At 31.4% G+C, this 12,759-nt stretch overlaps 1 protein-coding gene across 1 annotated transcript in view; it reads right to left on the reverse strand.

Moving 5' to 3' along the window:
• LOC130447916 (uncharacterized) overlaps positions 1 to 12,483 on the reverse strand; it is a 103,848-nt gene extending 91,365 nt beyond the window's left edge. Inside the window, exon 1 of the mRNA XM_056784973.1 lies at positions 12,023 to 12,483. Within this exon, the coding sequence (XP_056640951.1) occupies positions 12,023 to 12,140 (118 nt within the window). The 5' untranslated portion in view covers positions 12,141 to 12,483. The remainder of the gene's footprint in view (positions 1 to 12,022) is intronic.
• Positions 12,484 to 12,759: the final 276 nt, after the last annotated feature.

Consider the following 12,759-nt stretch of genomic DNA (forward strand, 5'->3'; position numbering starts at 1 on the left):
CATGATTAAAGGGTGATTAGGTCACTAGTTATGGTCCTTTGAAGTGCCGAGAGATCAGGGTCGTCTGCAAATAGACATATTCTACCATTCATGTCTAGATAGGCGATGTCGTCAGTAAACAGAAGAAACAAAATAGGGCCTAAAACTAAACCTTGGGGCACTCCATATTATATTGGCTTGCAACATGACATCGTTGTATCAACCCTTAGAAGCTGATTCCTGTTGGTAAGGTACGACTTAAACCATGCGAGAAGTGTTCCTCTGAAACCGTAGTACCGCCATTTGTTGATCAAAATATTATGATCAACATAATCGGAAGGAAAATCCCAAAAAGTTATTGCAGTGGAGTCATGGATGTTTAGGCTAGAGTACACATTATTAAGGAGGGAGAATATAGCATCATTTGTGCATTTGTTACTTAAAAACCCTAATTTACGGGTAGTAAGTATTTTATATTTAAACCGAAGTGATAAAAGCCTTTTTTTGACCAATATTTCTATGACGTGAAAGGATTGGGAAGGAGTGGAATTGGGAGATAATTCGATGCTTTACAAAGGAGAATTCAGGATACAGAAAAATCATATATATAAAAATTCTCCTCTTATTGCTTGATTTAATTATGTAGGAATATTTATATTTATATATTCTCAATGGAACGGGGAACGGTAACATGAAAATGCACTTTGACGCTTGATAATTATTATGATCGTTTTTTAGAAATACTTAGGCCAATCATGCATTTCAGTATCTTTGTCTCGTTGTTTGTGTGTGAGTGAATCCGCAATCTCACCACACAATTTTGATTTGAATGTTATCTAAACATCTCAAATCACTTCAGCCATATTAGTTGTTTAAAATAAGCTCTAAATTTTCACGAGACTATTAATATTTTTGGCACAAAATATATATTTTCGTTACTTAATATCAAGCCTTTTACATTTTTCACTCAATACAATTTATAATATTATTGACCAATCATTTACAATTATGGTTTTTACTCATGTCTAAATGCTTTGTATGGTAAACTAATGATCTATATAATATATTCACAATTACAAATGTTTTCTAAACCTTTTCAAAATTGAAAGTGGTATCAATTCTTTACTTATCTGTTACTAGCGTTTAGTCCGTGCGTCTGTGTATCTGTAGCAGCTATATCTCCTTAAAGGAATTATCTAAGGGCCTTAATATACTAGCGGATTGCGAGCGTCTTCAAAGCGGACGGATGCGCAACGAGTCACCAAGTGATTATGACGAGAACAGTACCACTGAAGATACAATTTATGATTTTTTTCTGAATAGTCTGAATAGTAATTTCCTAAACTCTGAATAGTAATTTCCCAAAGCAGTCAACAAACAAACACAACAAAATTAAATGAACATTAACAACCAATATGGAAAAAAGATCAGTTTTTCATTTGATAATCGGAAAAGTCATGAAGAAAATATTGCTAAGAAGTTATCAAAATTTAAACAACATGTTAAAATTAATCACATACTTTCATCTCAGGTCACACTTTTCTTTGACGTATGTATCTAATTTTTCTTAGAAATACTCTTTTTGGCGATTATAGTCTGGTCAATTTAGACGTAAAAATAGTTGTCTAATAACAAAAATTCCCGCAAAACCAAATATTGGTGGAGAGTTGGAGTTTACCATTACAAATAGTTTTAAAAATCCCTATCGATCCTATGTGTGCTACAAGTTATTAGGGGTAAGGTCAAAAATTTGAGATTTCTTGAGTTTTTTTCAAAAACGGTATATTTTTAAAGAAAAAAGTTGGGTTACTGTGTTCTCCAGCGTATATCAATTGCCAAGGTCAGTTTTGCTCAAAATGTCCAGTTGAGTACAATAGAGGAAGATTTCTATGATTTTAATGAAGAGACCAATGAATCAGCTACATTTGAACAATTTCTGATTATCTAGCAAGAGAAAAAGGAAGAAGAAGGAATCGAAGAAGACATGACTGTTAAAGTGGACTTTCAAGAGTGTGCATCTGACTGAAATATCTAATCAATCTAATCTAATCAATAGCAATATCAATAATAAGGTAATATCTAGAACTTGCCGGGTATTGTTCCCTGATTTATCCTAAAATTGTCATGACAGTCAGTGGAGTAGGCCTACAACAAGGGACACTACAGGAAAAAAAACGCGCCGAGTACACTACCTCACAGGTGGCGAGGAAATGTGTTCATATCATGTATAATGTCACTCTTCGAATCATGATATCTCGTGAATGGTAACTCTTAAGAAAAAAATAATGGTACTATTTTTGTAGACAATTTTAAAATCTACAACTTTGGTTTACGGTTTTTTTTTTCGAGAAAAAATCCAAAAAACCTCAAATTTTTCTCTTTTACCCCGAATAACTTTTGTAGCACACATAGGATCGATGGGATTTTCAAAACTTTATTTGTAATGGTAAACCCGAGCTTTCCACAAATATCTGGCTTTCCGAGAGTTTTTGTTTTCTCAAATGTCTATATTGACCGGACTATAATGGTAAAACCTAAGTATACCGAAAAAACAAAAATAAGAAGTAAAATAAGGATCTTAGCATACAAACTCTGTAAATGTACCTTTGTGGATTTTTTATCAAATAAAATGAGATTTCTCGTTTCAAACAGACCTCAAATTTCAATCCGATATTAGGTTGATGAACAAAATGTTTTCTCTCGGAATAACATTAAAGCCACATTCGTAACTATTTACGTAAATTTGTGTATAATATTTCAAAAAATAAATGTTTATTAAAAGGAACTATCTGTAAAAAATCATTCGGTCTCGATAATAGATTCTGAATACAGTTCATTTAGTAACAACCTTGTTTTATAACTTATTATTTTATTCTGACGATGTTGTTCAAGGTCGAATTATGCAGTTTGATAAATAAAAGTTAAGTGCTTATTGTTACTATTTATGTATATGACAAAAACGTGATTGAAACTTTGAAACAAGTAGGTAATATTTAATTAGAATCTGGGACAATTACTTTGGTCTAGATTATCGAACACATGAAGTTTGTTAACTAATTACTAATAATTAACAAATACTAGATGTGGAAAAGTTGATTTCACCACATAATGGAAGGCACCCAAGAAAGTAAACTCTCAGAAAACTAAAAAAAACTGTTTATATCAAAATATTTCACTTAACATATTTTTTTTAAAATCTCAACATGTAAACAAAATCAATTCACAACAGGATTAAAAATTTGTATCTTTATATAGCTCTAAAAATGTGAAATTTTCACCCTTTTAAAAAAATCAAGTTGCAAGGAGATAACCATCAAATTTCAAATAAAAACAGTTATTTTTTTGTAAGACAATGTTTACAATAAAATATAGTAAGATTATTGAAATGAATTTAAAAGAGGAAAAAAATCAAAGATGTATATTTGGGGCCATATTTCTGATTTACGGGTTATCGTTGGTTTCTTCAACCTCGAAATCGCTGGTAATCTATTGAGATCTGTCATAAGTTGGCCAGTCAAAAATTTATTCGAAAAATCCCCGATGCTCGTCTGGAATGTAGGCTCTCAGTTTTTTAATATCTTCCATCTTTGTAGTTTGTATTGACACTCGACCTTGGAAAGCTTTAACTTTTAACTTTAACTAGTAGGTGGGGAGAGAGTATCTTTTTTGTCTGGCTTTTGTCTTAGCCAGTAAAAAGTTTTGATAAATAATATCATTTATTGTAGGGTGAGCTTTAATATATCCTTTTAACTTATATTCATAAACGATCATAAAGAGAGTACTAATCTGAAAGTACATTTTTTCCTTCTTATCTGTGTTTTTCCGTTTTGGTTCTTGTGATATACACGATTTTTTTTAAAACCTATTTTGCTATTTCTTGAAATCCAAAACTATGCCAGATGATGTATAAACAGTGAACTTATTAAATCGTGATGATTTTTGCAAAATTGTCAGTTATTGCATATCAAAAATGCGGTCATGTTTCTTTAAAGCCTTAGATATTTTTCCGAAATCCCTGTCACACGGGATAAAACTGTGGCCGCGAACAGGGAAATACTGTGTGGTCTTATGAAAACGACATGAATCTGTCAGAACCTTGACATGGTTTGTTTTGGCCTGAACAGTTATCATAGAACAGACGATGCTCAGTGTTTTCGCTAGGTTCTGATTTTAGGTATTTATTAAGAAAAGAACTAAATGCTGATTTGACCCATTTCCACTCGTGATAAAATCGCCTTTTTAATAATATATTCTGATGTTTCAACTACAAAACCACCAAAACCTAAAAATCAAAAAAAAAATGGATTTACGCCCATTTAAAATAAGCCGGTTCGATAAAACAATTCAGTTTATGTACAGGGTCTTTCGCGACGAGCTGAATCGATATGCATCTGGGAAAGTACTGGGACTAGTGTTCTGAAAATTTGCTTGCATGGGTTTTCCGAAAAGCTCGTTTCAGCTAAAGTAATTTCAGTTTCCTAAAACTTCCGGTTATACCGGAAGTGGACCCAAACTTCGGCAACCATTTCGAACATTTACTTTAGTTTAATTTTTAATTTTGTTCTTCTCCTCTTAGTATAGTGTTTTTAAATATTTTTCAGTTGACTAAAGTATTTAAATTTTTTATAGGTTAAATTTCGTTATTCGTTATTCGCCATCTGCAGGTGATAATGGAATTAAAATTTCAGTTTTTTCAAGTTTCTACAAAAACCGTTAATTTGAGATATATGAATTCACTAACGAAGTCCCCTTAATTTAAAGCGTAGAATCTAATTTTTTAGTGGAGGGCTGCATGTGTCCAAAAATTTCGAAAATGTGAAATAATTACAAAATGGTGAACTTTATATAAGGCATCGTATAGCTAAAATCATATTGAAATTTTGCGTAGATTTCAAAAATTTAATAAAAACCATAGCATTCCGTTTGAAATAACGAACTTCCGGTATAACCGGATATTTCAGAAAGCTCAAATTATTTTAACATAAACCATCATTTCGGAAAACCCATGACGCTGGACACGATATGCGATGGATGTATCAAATCATATTACAACAAATGTAAAGGCCGCATAAAAATACTAAATACTTTTTAAAAAATAATTTAAAAATTGATATGCATTACAAAACACTATGATCCTGTTTTATGTTAAAAAGGTTGATCAGTGGAATGAAACAAATGTATACATAACAACCAGAATAATAAAAATTGTTTAAATATCTAGTTGATAGTTAATAATAATATTAATTGTAACTGATTTAGTCCAATTATTTTTTCACAACTATATATGGAGTTATTCACTTATGACACAATTCTACAGATACGTAAAAGATTTTTTAATTTCAACTTCACATACAACCCTACAATAACTTTCAATATCACACCGTTTTACAAAGAATGAAAAAAATTTCAATAAACCGCCGATCAATCATCAATATATATTATATTTATTTAAATGCAAATATTTTGCGAAACATATTTTACTCTGAGTAGGCACACTACAGAGTAAGATAATACTCTAGTCACTTTTGTCTCATTATTGCAATTATCTATTTCTTTCTTTTATGAACTATTTCAACTTTCCAGCGTTTCATAATATTAAGAGCATGACTTGATGATAATTTGACCACATCGAGCGCTGTAATCGTTTCATTTTTCCCCACTATATAAGTATACTTAGCTCTTTATCAACAGATTTTTTCTGTCATTAACAAAAGAACTTATGTGAAAAAACTAAAACTTTAAATAGTAATGAACCTGGAGGATACCAATTACAAATTCTGGTTACTCCAGATACTTGACCAATAACAGCAACAACATTTCAAAGCATTGTCATTCCAAAAAATGTGAGGTAGTTCGATTAATCATGCCCTCGTTTATCTAGATTCTCGACTGGTTAATATAGGACAAGATGATGTAGTAGCACTTATAAATTTTAGGTATACGGATAGAATTTGAATACTAAAAATTATTGATTAGTGATTTGATATTCTAATCAGGTGAGATTCAAAAATAAATTCTAGTTAAAAAATTAATTAAAGTTTTGAAAGTATATATCATCATGAGTCTCGAAATAAGGATATTCCGTGCGCAGGTGACAAATTCCTATTTTATTTATTATTCGTATCTAAATCTACGCAAAAAAGAATGAGAATTGAAATTAAAACATTTTATTTTCGAAATAATCATAATACATCGTAATAATATCAAACATGATTACCATTTCCATGGCATATTCATTTACGACTTGGATTTCTTTTCAGTCAGTTTAATTCATGTTAGAGCTAGCGGCACAAATCAATGTTTATTTGTTACAAACAAGATCCAGGTCGAAATATGACACGAATTTCAACTTTTAATGGAATGACTAGATTTCAAAAAAGTTGAAACTGGATGATACTCTAGTTATTTTGTCAAAAAAAAATAAGAATATGAAATATTCCACGTTATGGAGTCGGTTTTCATTTCTATAGACTTCTTTATCTGTGAAACAATTGCAAAAATTATTGCTTTTTAGAAACGTTAGGCTGTGGGCTAATAACAAAAAAGTCCAGCAGAAAGAGTAACCACATTTTTATGCGAAGCTTCAGATAAATAATATCGGCAAGTCAGGCAACAAATTTGCATCGCAGCGTCAAAATGAATTTATTAAAAAAAATTACAAAAGAGATTCGAAAAAGAGTTACTGTAAGTGTTCAAATTGATGCCCAAACATTTTGATCATTGGAGAGGCAGTTTTCAAATTCTTCTTCAATTGCTGTTCGGAGGTCGAGAGGGTGCGTGATCCTGTTGCAAAAACGCGGTCTTGTGAAGGCACCACAAAAAGAAATCACGGAGGTCATATGACCGTACGGGCCAGTCAAAGAATCTTCGTCTGTCTATGCATTCTCTAAAATGAGCATTAAGGTACTCCCGCACACATAACTCGTAGTGCAGCGAAGCTCCGTCCTACATGAAATGACGGATGTTCGCGAGTATTGTATCAATGTCCATTTCTCCGCGTACATTTTCGCGCATTTCCAGATAACTTCGGCCCATCACGTGACCTTCAAAAAGGAACTAACGAGACCTTCGGATACCTGCCCCTACACACACTACTGGCGATTTTTTAAGAGCGTTGCCATATTCCGACCTCTGTGTACTGCTAAAAGTGATTTTAGTGTTTGGGATCTTTGGCACATATCGTAGAGGTGATTTGATACGTTTGAGTTTAGAGGATATGGAAGATAATTGGCGTTTTATTGTTGTGTTTTTGCGAGATAGAAAAAGCCATGTCAAGAAGATTTACTGTTAAAGCGAACCGTCTATTAAAACATCTTTACTTCTAAAGAATGAAATATCCAAGGAGCTAAACTTCTGCATTAATGTTTCAATGTTTCTAGTCTTACCAACGATACGTCATACGTCATACTAAATATACTAATTATGGTGTTTTCAAAAAACTTTTATAAATAAAGAATTGTTTTTTCTTACAATTAATTGTATTTTTTTATGTAGATCGCGGAGATCTGTACAAATTGTCCGTGCACCTTTACGTCTTTTTAAAAACAAATAAAAACAAGGTTTTTTGAGATAAGTATAATAAAAAAATAATTTTTTATATAAGAAATGAATTAATGATGAGTAAAATGCGGTCGCTGTTCTAAAAGCGAGGGGCTCTTAGTATTAATATTTGAGCTAATCAACATTATTCACACCATTTAGAACACAAACTGCCCCTGAATACAGACAGCGAAGTTTGAGCCCTATTAATATTTTATGTTTGTACTGTCATAAAAAAATCATAGAATTATGAAGATACAAGGTGTTTAAATTAGTTGCCACTCGGTAGGGTGGTGATATGCCTATGCATCGCCGGTTAAACGACTGGACTAGTGATTGTCATTAGCAGTTATGGTAGATTTCATGTAAGTAAATTGGATGTTCTATTGGACTCTCTTTTTTCTTGTTACACTTGCAATTTATTAAATATTAAAAGCTATATTATTCTACATAAATGGATAGTACATAAAAAGCGACTAATTCTAACTTCGCTTATTATATCTACAAGTACGGGCCTACATTTTCGTCTACTTTTCGTGCGTGTTACTTACTTAAATATCCATAGTAAAGACAGTCTTGTAAATAAAAATATATATGTATGTTATAAGGAGTTATTACCTTTATTTATCTATTTATCTATTCTACTTATAAATTTTTGTTTCAAACGTTGTCGAATGTCATTCACCTTCCTGACACGCCTGGAATGTAAATGCGTTTTTTAGGGTGGGGTCAACTTGAATATTGTTAGTATTAACAATAAAGTTGTAACAAGATAATTGATTAAAACTAATGCGTCGGCGATCACATGAGAAGAGAATTATTTATCATTCGATAGATTATAATATCTACAGTACTTTATGATAATATGGTAAGACGTGACATCAGCAAATAAAAGTTTAGAAATCGCGAGGGAAATTGCAATAGGTAATAGTAATTATCTACTGCAGAATCAGTAGAGATTATATTAAATTTGTCAAAATTATATTATCATAATTTCTATTTTTAATTACGCGTCGATACTAAATAATTTCATAGATTATTAAGGCATGTAATGAGACAAATCAATTTGTGAGAGAAGTAGAAATTCAAATCCAAAATTACTTCATTTTCAAAGTGTTTCATAGCCCGAGGACTCACATCCGACAGAAAGAAATTATTATCTGGGAGCTGAGTAGCTTATTTTAAGTATTTCTTTTTTATATTAAAAGGAAGTAAATAATATTCGTCGAATATGTTAGACTGTCGATGTGCAAGAGGAGAATCGCGTTCTTTGGGGTGCCCGAAGCCAAATTGTCCATAAAATTTTGTTAAACAAGGACAGCATTCTATTTAATGGATTTAAAATAAGATATTTTAGACCCTTCAATGATGCAATAATTTTGTAATTTTTCAAATTAAAAGATCAAAATCCGTTTTTATTGGAACGTTGACTCCCTCTATCGAAAATTTGTGCAAACTAATATAGCAACAACAGAAAAATACCAACGTTGTCTTTTTCATTCTAATATATATTTAACAACCCATATTTCTCAAATCTTTTTACAGAATTTCATCCCTTCTCAAGCTCCTCTATTTTTTTAAATGAGGAAATCTTATAGCTAGTTAAGATTAAAGCAGATCAATACTAAGACATACTAAAATATAAAAAAATCTATTTCTGTTCTACGATTTTTATGTTTCATAATATTTTTCAGCGCCAGAAAATTTTTTTTATCAGTATTTTTAGAGATTCCATGTCTAACGTTTCAATGGAAAATTCATTATTTTCTGCGACTTTGCTATGTGGTGAATTGCACTAGCGATTTTGTATTTTGTAAGCACAAATTTACCAAAAAGACATGGTCATTGTGAATTCGATGTATATTTCCCTTATTTCAAATTGTGAATGTTAGTTGAATGCACATTACTCAAACGAGGAGGAAAATGTGTACATTTTGCCCCAATATCTACTTTTACTGTAACATATACAACAAGAAATTTTCTCAAGGATCCTAGCATTGCGTAAGTATTGCACCTATTAGTTAGAGGCCAGCATAAAAGCAAGACTTGACGAAGGAAATGTACCATCCAAAGAATTTTTTTATCATAAATCGTCAGTTACGAGCAGCGCAGAATAAAAAAACGATAAAACAAACTACTGATGAATACTGACACTTTCCTTTTGCCTCTGAACCATAACTATATACAAAAACGATTGAACTAATATTAAAGTAATCATCATAGACAATAACAAATTTTAGACAACGAGGCTTGTTAGCGTGACAAACTGTTCTCAACAATAAAACAGTTGAGGCAGTATTTTTACTGTGTACAAAATAAAATTTCCCACCAGCACATTATTATTTTAAACTTGTCATTATAAACGGAAAAAGAATAAAGAAGCGCCACCAAAAACATTACTGAGAACGAATAGAACAAGCCATGCAGATATCACAGGCGGCAGTGAACTAATAGTGAATGGCGCTATCTCATTTTCCGCGAAAGAAAATGTATACTGTAGAATTTGTTAACTTTTTATGAACTATTATCATATAAATATCAAGAAAATGTATTTTATTCGCGGTAATTCGAATGTAATTTCCTAAAAATATAAAACTTTATTATTTAAATAAATATATATTGGAATATCACTCAAGATAATAATGGTGAATTATTTGGAAATCATCTTTATCATTGGAACCTTTGAAATTAGCGAGGAACCAGCATATACAGAATTAGTGCTGATTAATTACCGCAATTGGTTGGGAATACCCTCAAATCACAATTATAAAACAATCCTGAGAAAAAGGGTATATAAAAAATATAGAACTTTTTATAACATTGTTAAAGAATGTTGGATATAATAATATTAATCATATGTTAATAATACTACTGACGAGGTAGTTATATAGATAATCCGAATATAATTAAATGAGAAAATGCTACTTACACGTCGAAAAATAGAAATTTTTTCAAGATTTCGAACATAAATATGTACATGCAACAAGGTGAAAACCTAGTTTCCGTAGATCATACTATTGATGTTTACACATAGCCTCCAACAGCAAAACTAAAATTTTAGAAAAGTGGGACTTTATTTTGCAATATAGTGTCTCTCTTAGAGTGAACGCGGCACCATCTGAATATTCCTAAAAATTATTGTTTGTCGAAGATAAAGGGTGCTCTGAATAAAAACTAACTTTTCGTATTTTTTGTTTCACGTTGTAAATAACGGCAAACGAAGTTATTCGATTCGCGTATAATGATGTATTATTCACTCGGTGATTAATTCAACTCGCTAGCGCTCTTGACAGAAAACTTCGACTCGTGAATAATAACTTCCATTATAGACTGGTGAATAATATATTATTAATTATCGATTTGGTTTAGTGTATGATTATTTATTAATGTTAATTATGGTTATAAAGCGTTAGCTCTTCAAAACTGAAAATATTTTATCTATGTATTATTGAAATTTCATCCCAACAATGGTATGATCGCGATGCATTAATCTTATCTAAAGATGAAGATAAATTATAAAGGCTTATATCAACGAAATTAGAAATGCTTCAGTTCTATATGTGTCAAGTATTTCCAAGACGAATTTATTGTTGTGTCACGTGCTATGTGCCATTACATAATTATATTCAATATTTAGAAACAATGAGAAAAAATGAAAATATAATAAATGTAATAATAAAGAAATACGTAACATATTTAATTTAAACGTTGAAATAATGATAATACAGCTCATAGGGTATAAAACTGATGCACGTCATAGAACAAGTTTGAGGTTACATCTGAACAACGTTGCCATCTCATCTAACATTTTTACTCAAAATAATTCTTTGCATTGACTTGTGTAGGTGCATTCGCTGAGGTTTATGAATAGGTATTTGTACCTACTTTGTTTTAAAAACAATTGTTTCATAAGAAATATTATATGCGAAATTTTTCTCAGTATATATATTCATATATACTGAGACCTGGACTGTGTTTTGCCTCAACCGCCATATTCACTTGATCTGGTTCTTTCTGATTACCTTCAGTTTTGTTCCAAAAACTGCTTAGTACAAAGCGATTTCAAACAAACAAAGAAGTGGTAGCAGAAATAAACACGTATCTAAATGATTATTTTTTGAAAGTTGGAAAAAATTGGAAACTCTCTGAAATAAGGTGTCGAATGATTTATATTTAATTCATTATTTGATTTGTATCATCTCTCCATTGAAAATATTAATTTTTGTATTTTTTTCCATTTTAAATAATAATAATGGTAAAATACAAAGTTTGGTTACTTCCAACGCTAACTGTTGTGCAACATTCCATGCAATTGAAATTCCAAAACCAGTTTCTCAAACGAACGAAACATGTTATTTACTAATAGTTTATAGTTTAATCCGTTACAACAATATTTATAATGATATTCGGAAGTTTATTTGAACATATAACCATTGCAATTGATAAAATTAGAAATTATCGTTCAATAAATAGTTCTCTGCATCTTTTCTTAAAGAAAACTCACCACGAGGTGTATTAAAATATCCCCACATCGGTATCCCGACAGCAGTAGCGCCAACAACGAAGCAGATAAATCCCAAAACAGCAACACATGTCGAATACAAAGGCTTAATCTCCGCCATATCACAAAAACAGCATCATTTCTTACAGATATCACAAATCACAACAACAGAAAATAAACAACACAATATCGGCGCATGACTTTAATGACACATGTCACAAATCAATAAGACTTTTGTTTACTAAAAAGGCACGTCCTGTAGAAGGAAAACGTTATTTCGGGTAGGATTTTACATTTTCCTGCTAACCGAATTTCTGTTGCGCGACCGTTACAGACGATGCGGACAATTTCTTTTTAATGGGAAACTGGTTTCGAGGACACGTAAAAATGTTTATACGATGTTTTAATCCAAACTAAACTCTACCAAAGTTGAAACTACCTTGCTGAGGTGTGCCGCAAGTTGGCGTGTATAATGGGAAGGGGACTAGCAGTGGCGTTACTGGCTGTTATAGTCAGGTTTTTACTGCGGCAATTTGCGTACCTATATAAGATTTTGTAATAGGCTTTACGGTACACCGTTGGGCCCACAATGAGATGGAATAGATAGGCACTGAACCGCGAATTGAATGGTTGGGAAAAAACAAGGTAAAACAGAAGAGAAATGAAGTTCGATATTTCAAATGTTTGTACGATCGAAAAATATTTGGTTTCATCCGTTTTTTAATGACATTTGATAACTC

This window comes from Diorhabda sublineata, chromosome 8 (assembly GCF_026230105.1).
Source record: "Diorhabda sublineata isolate icDioSubl1.1 chromosome 8, icDioSubl1.1, whole genome shotgun sequence".
Lineage (NCBI taxonomy): Eukaryota > Metazoa > Arthropoda > Insecta > Coleoptera > Chrysomelidae > Diorhabda > Diorhabda sublineata.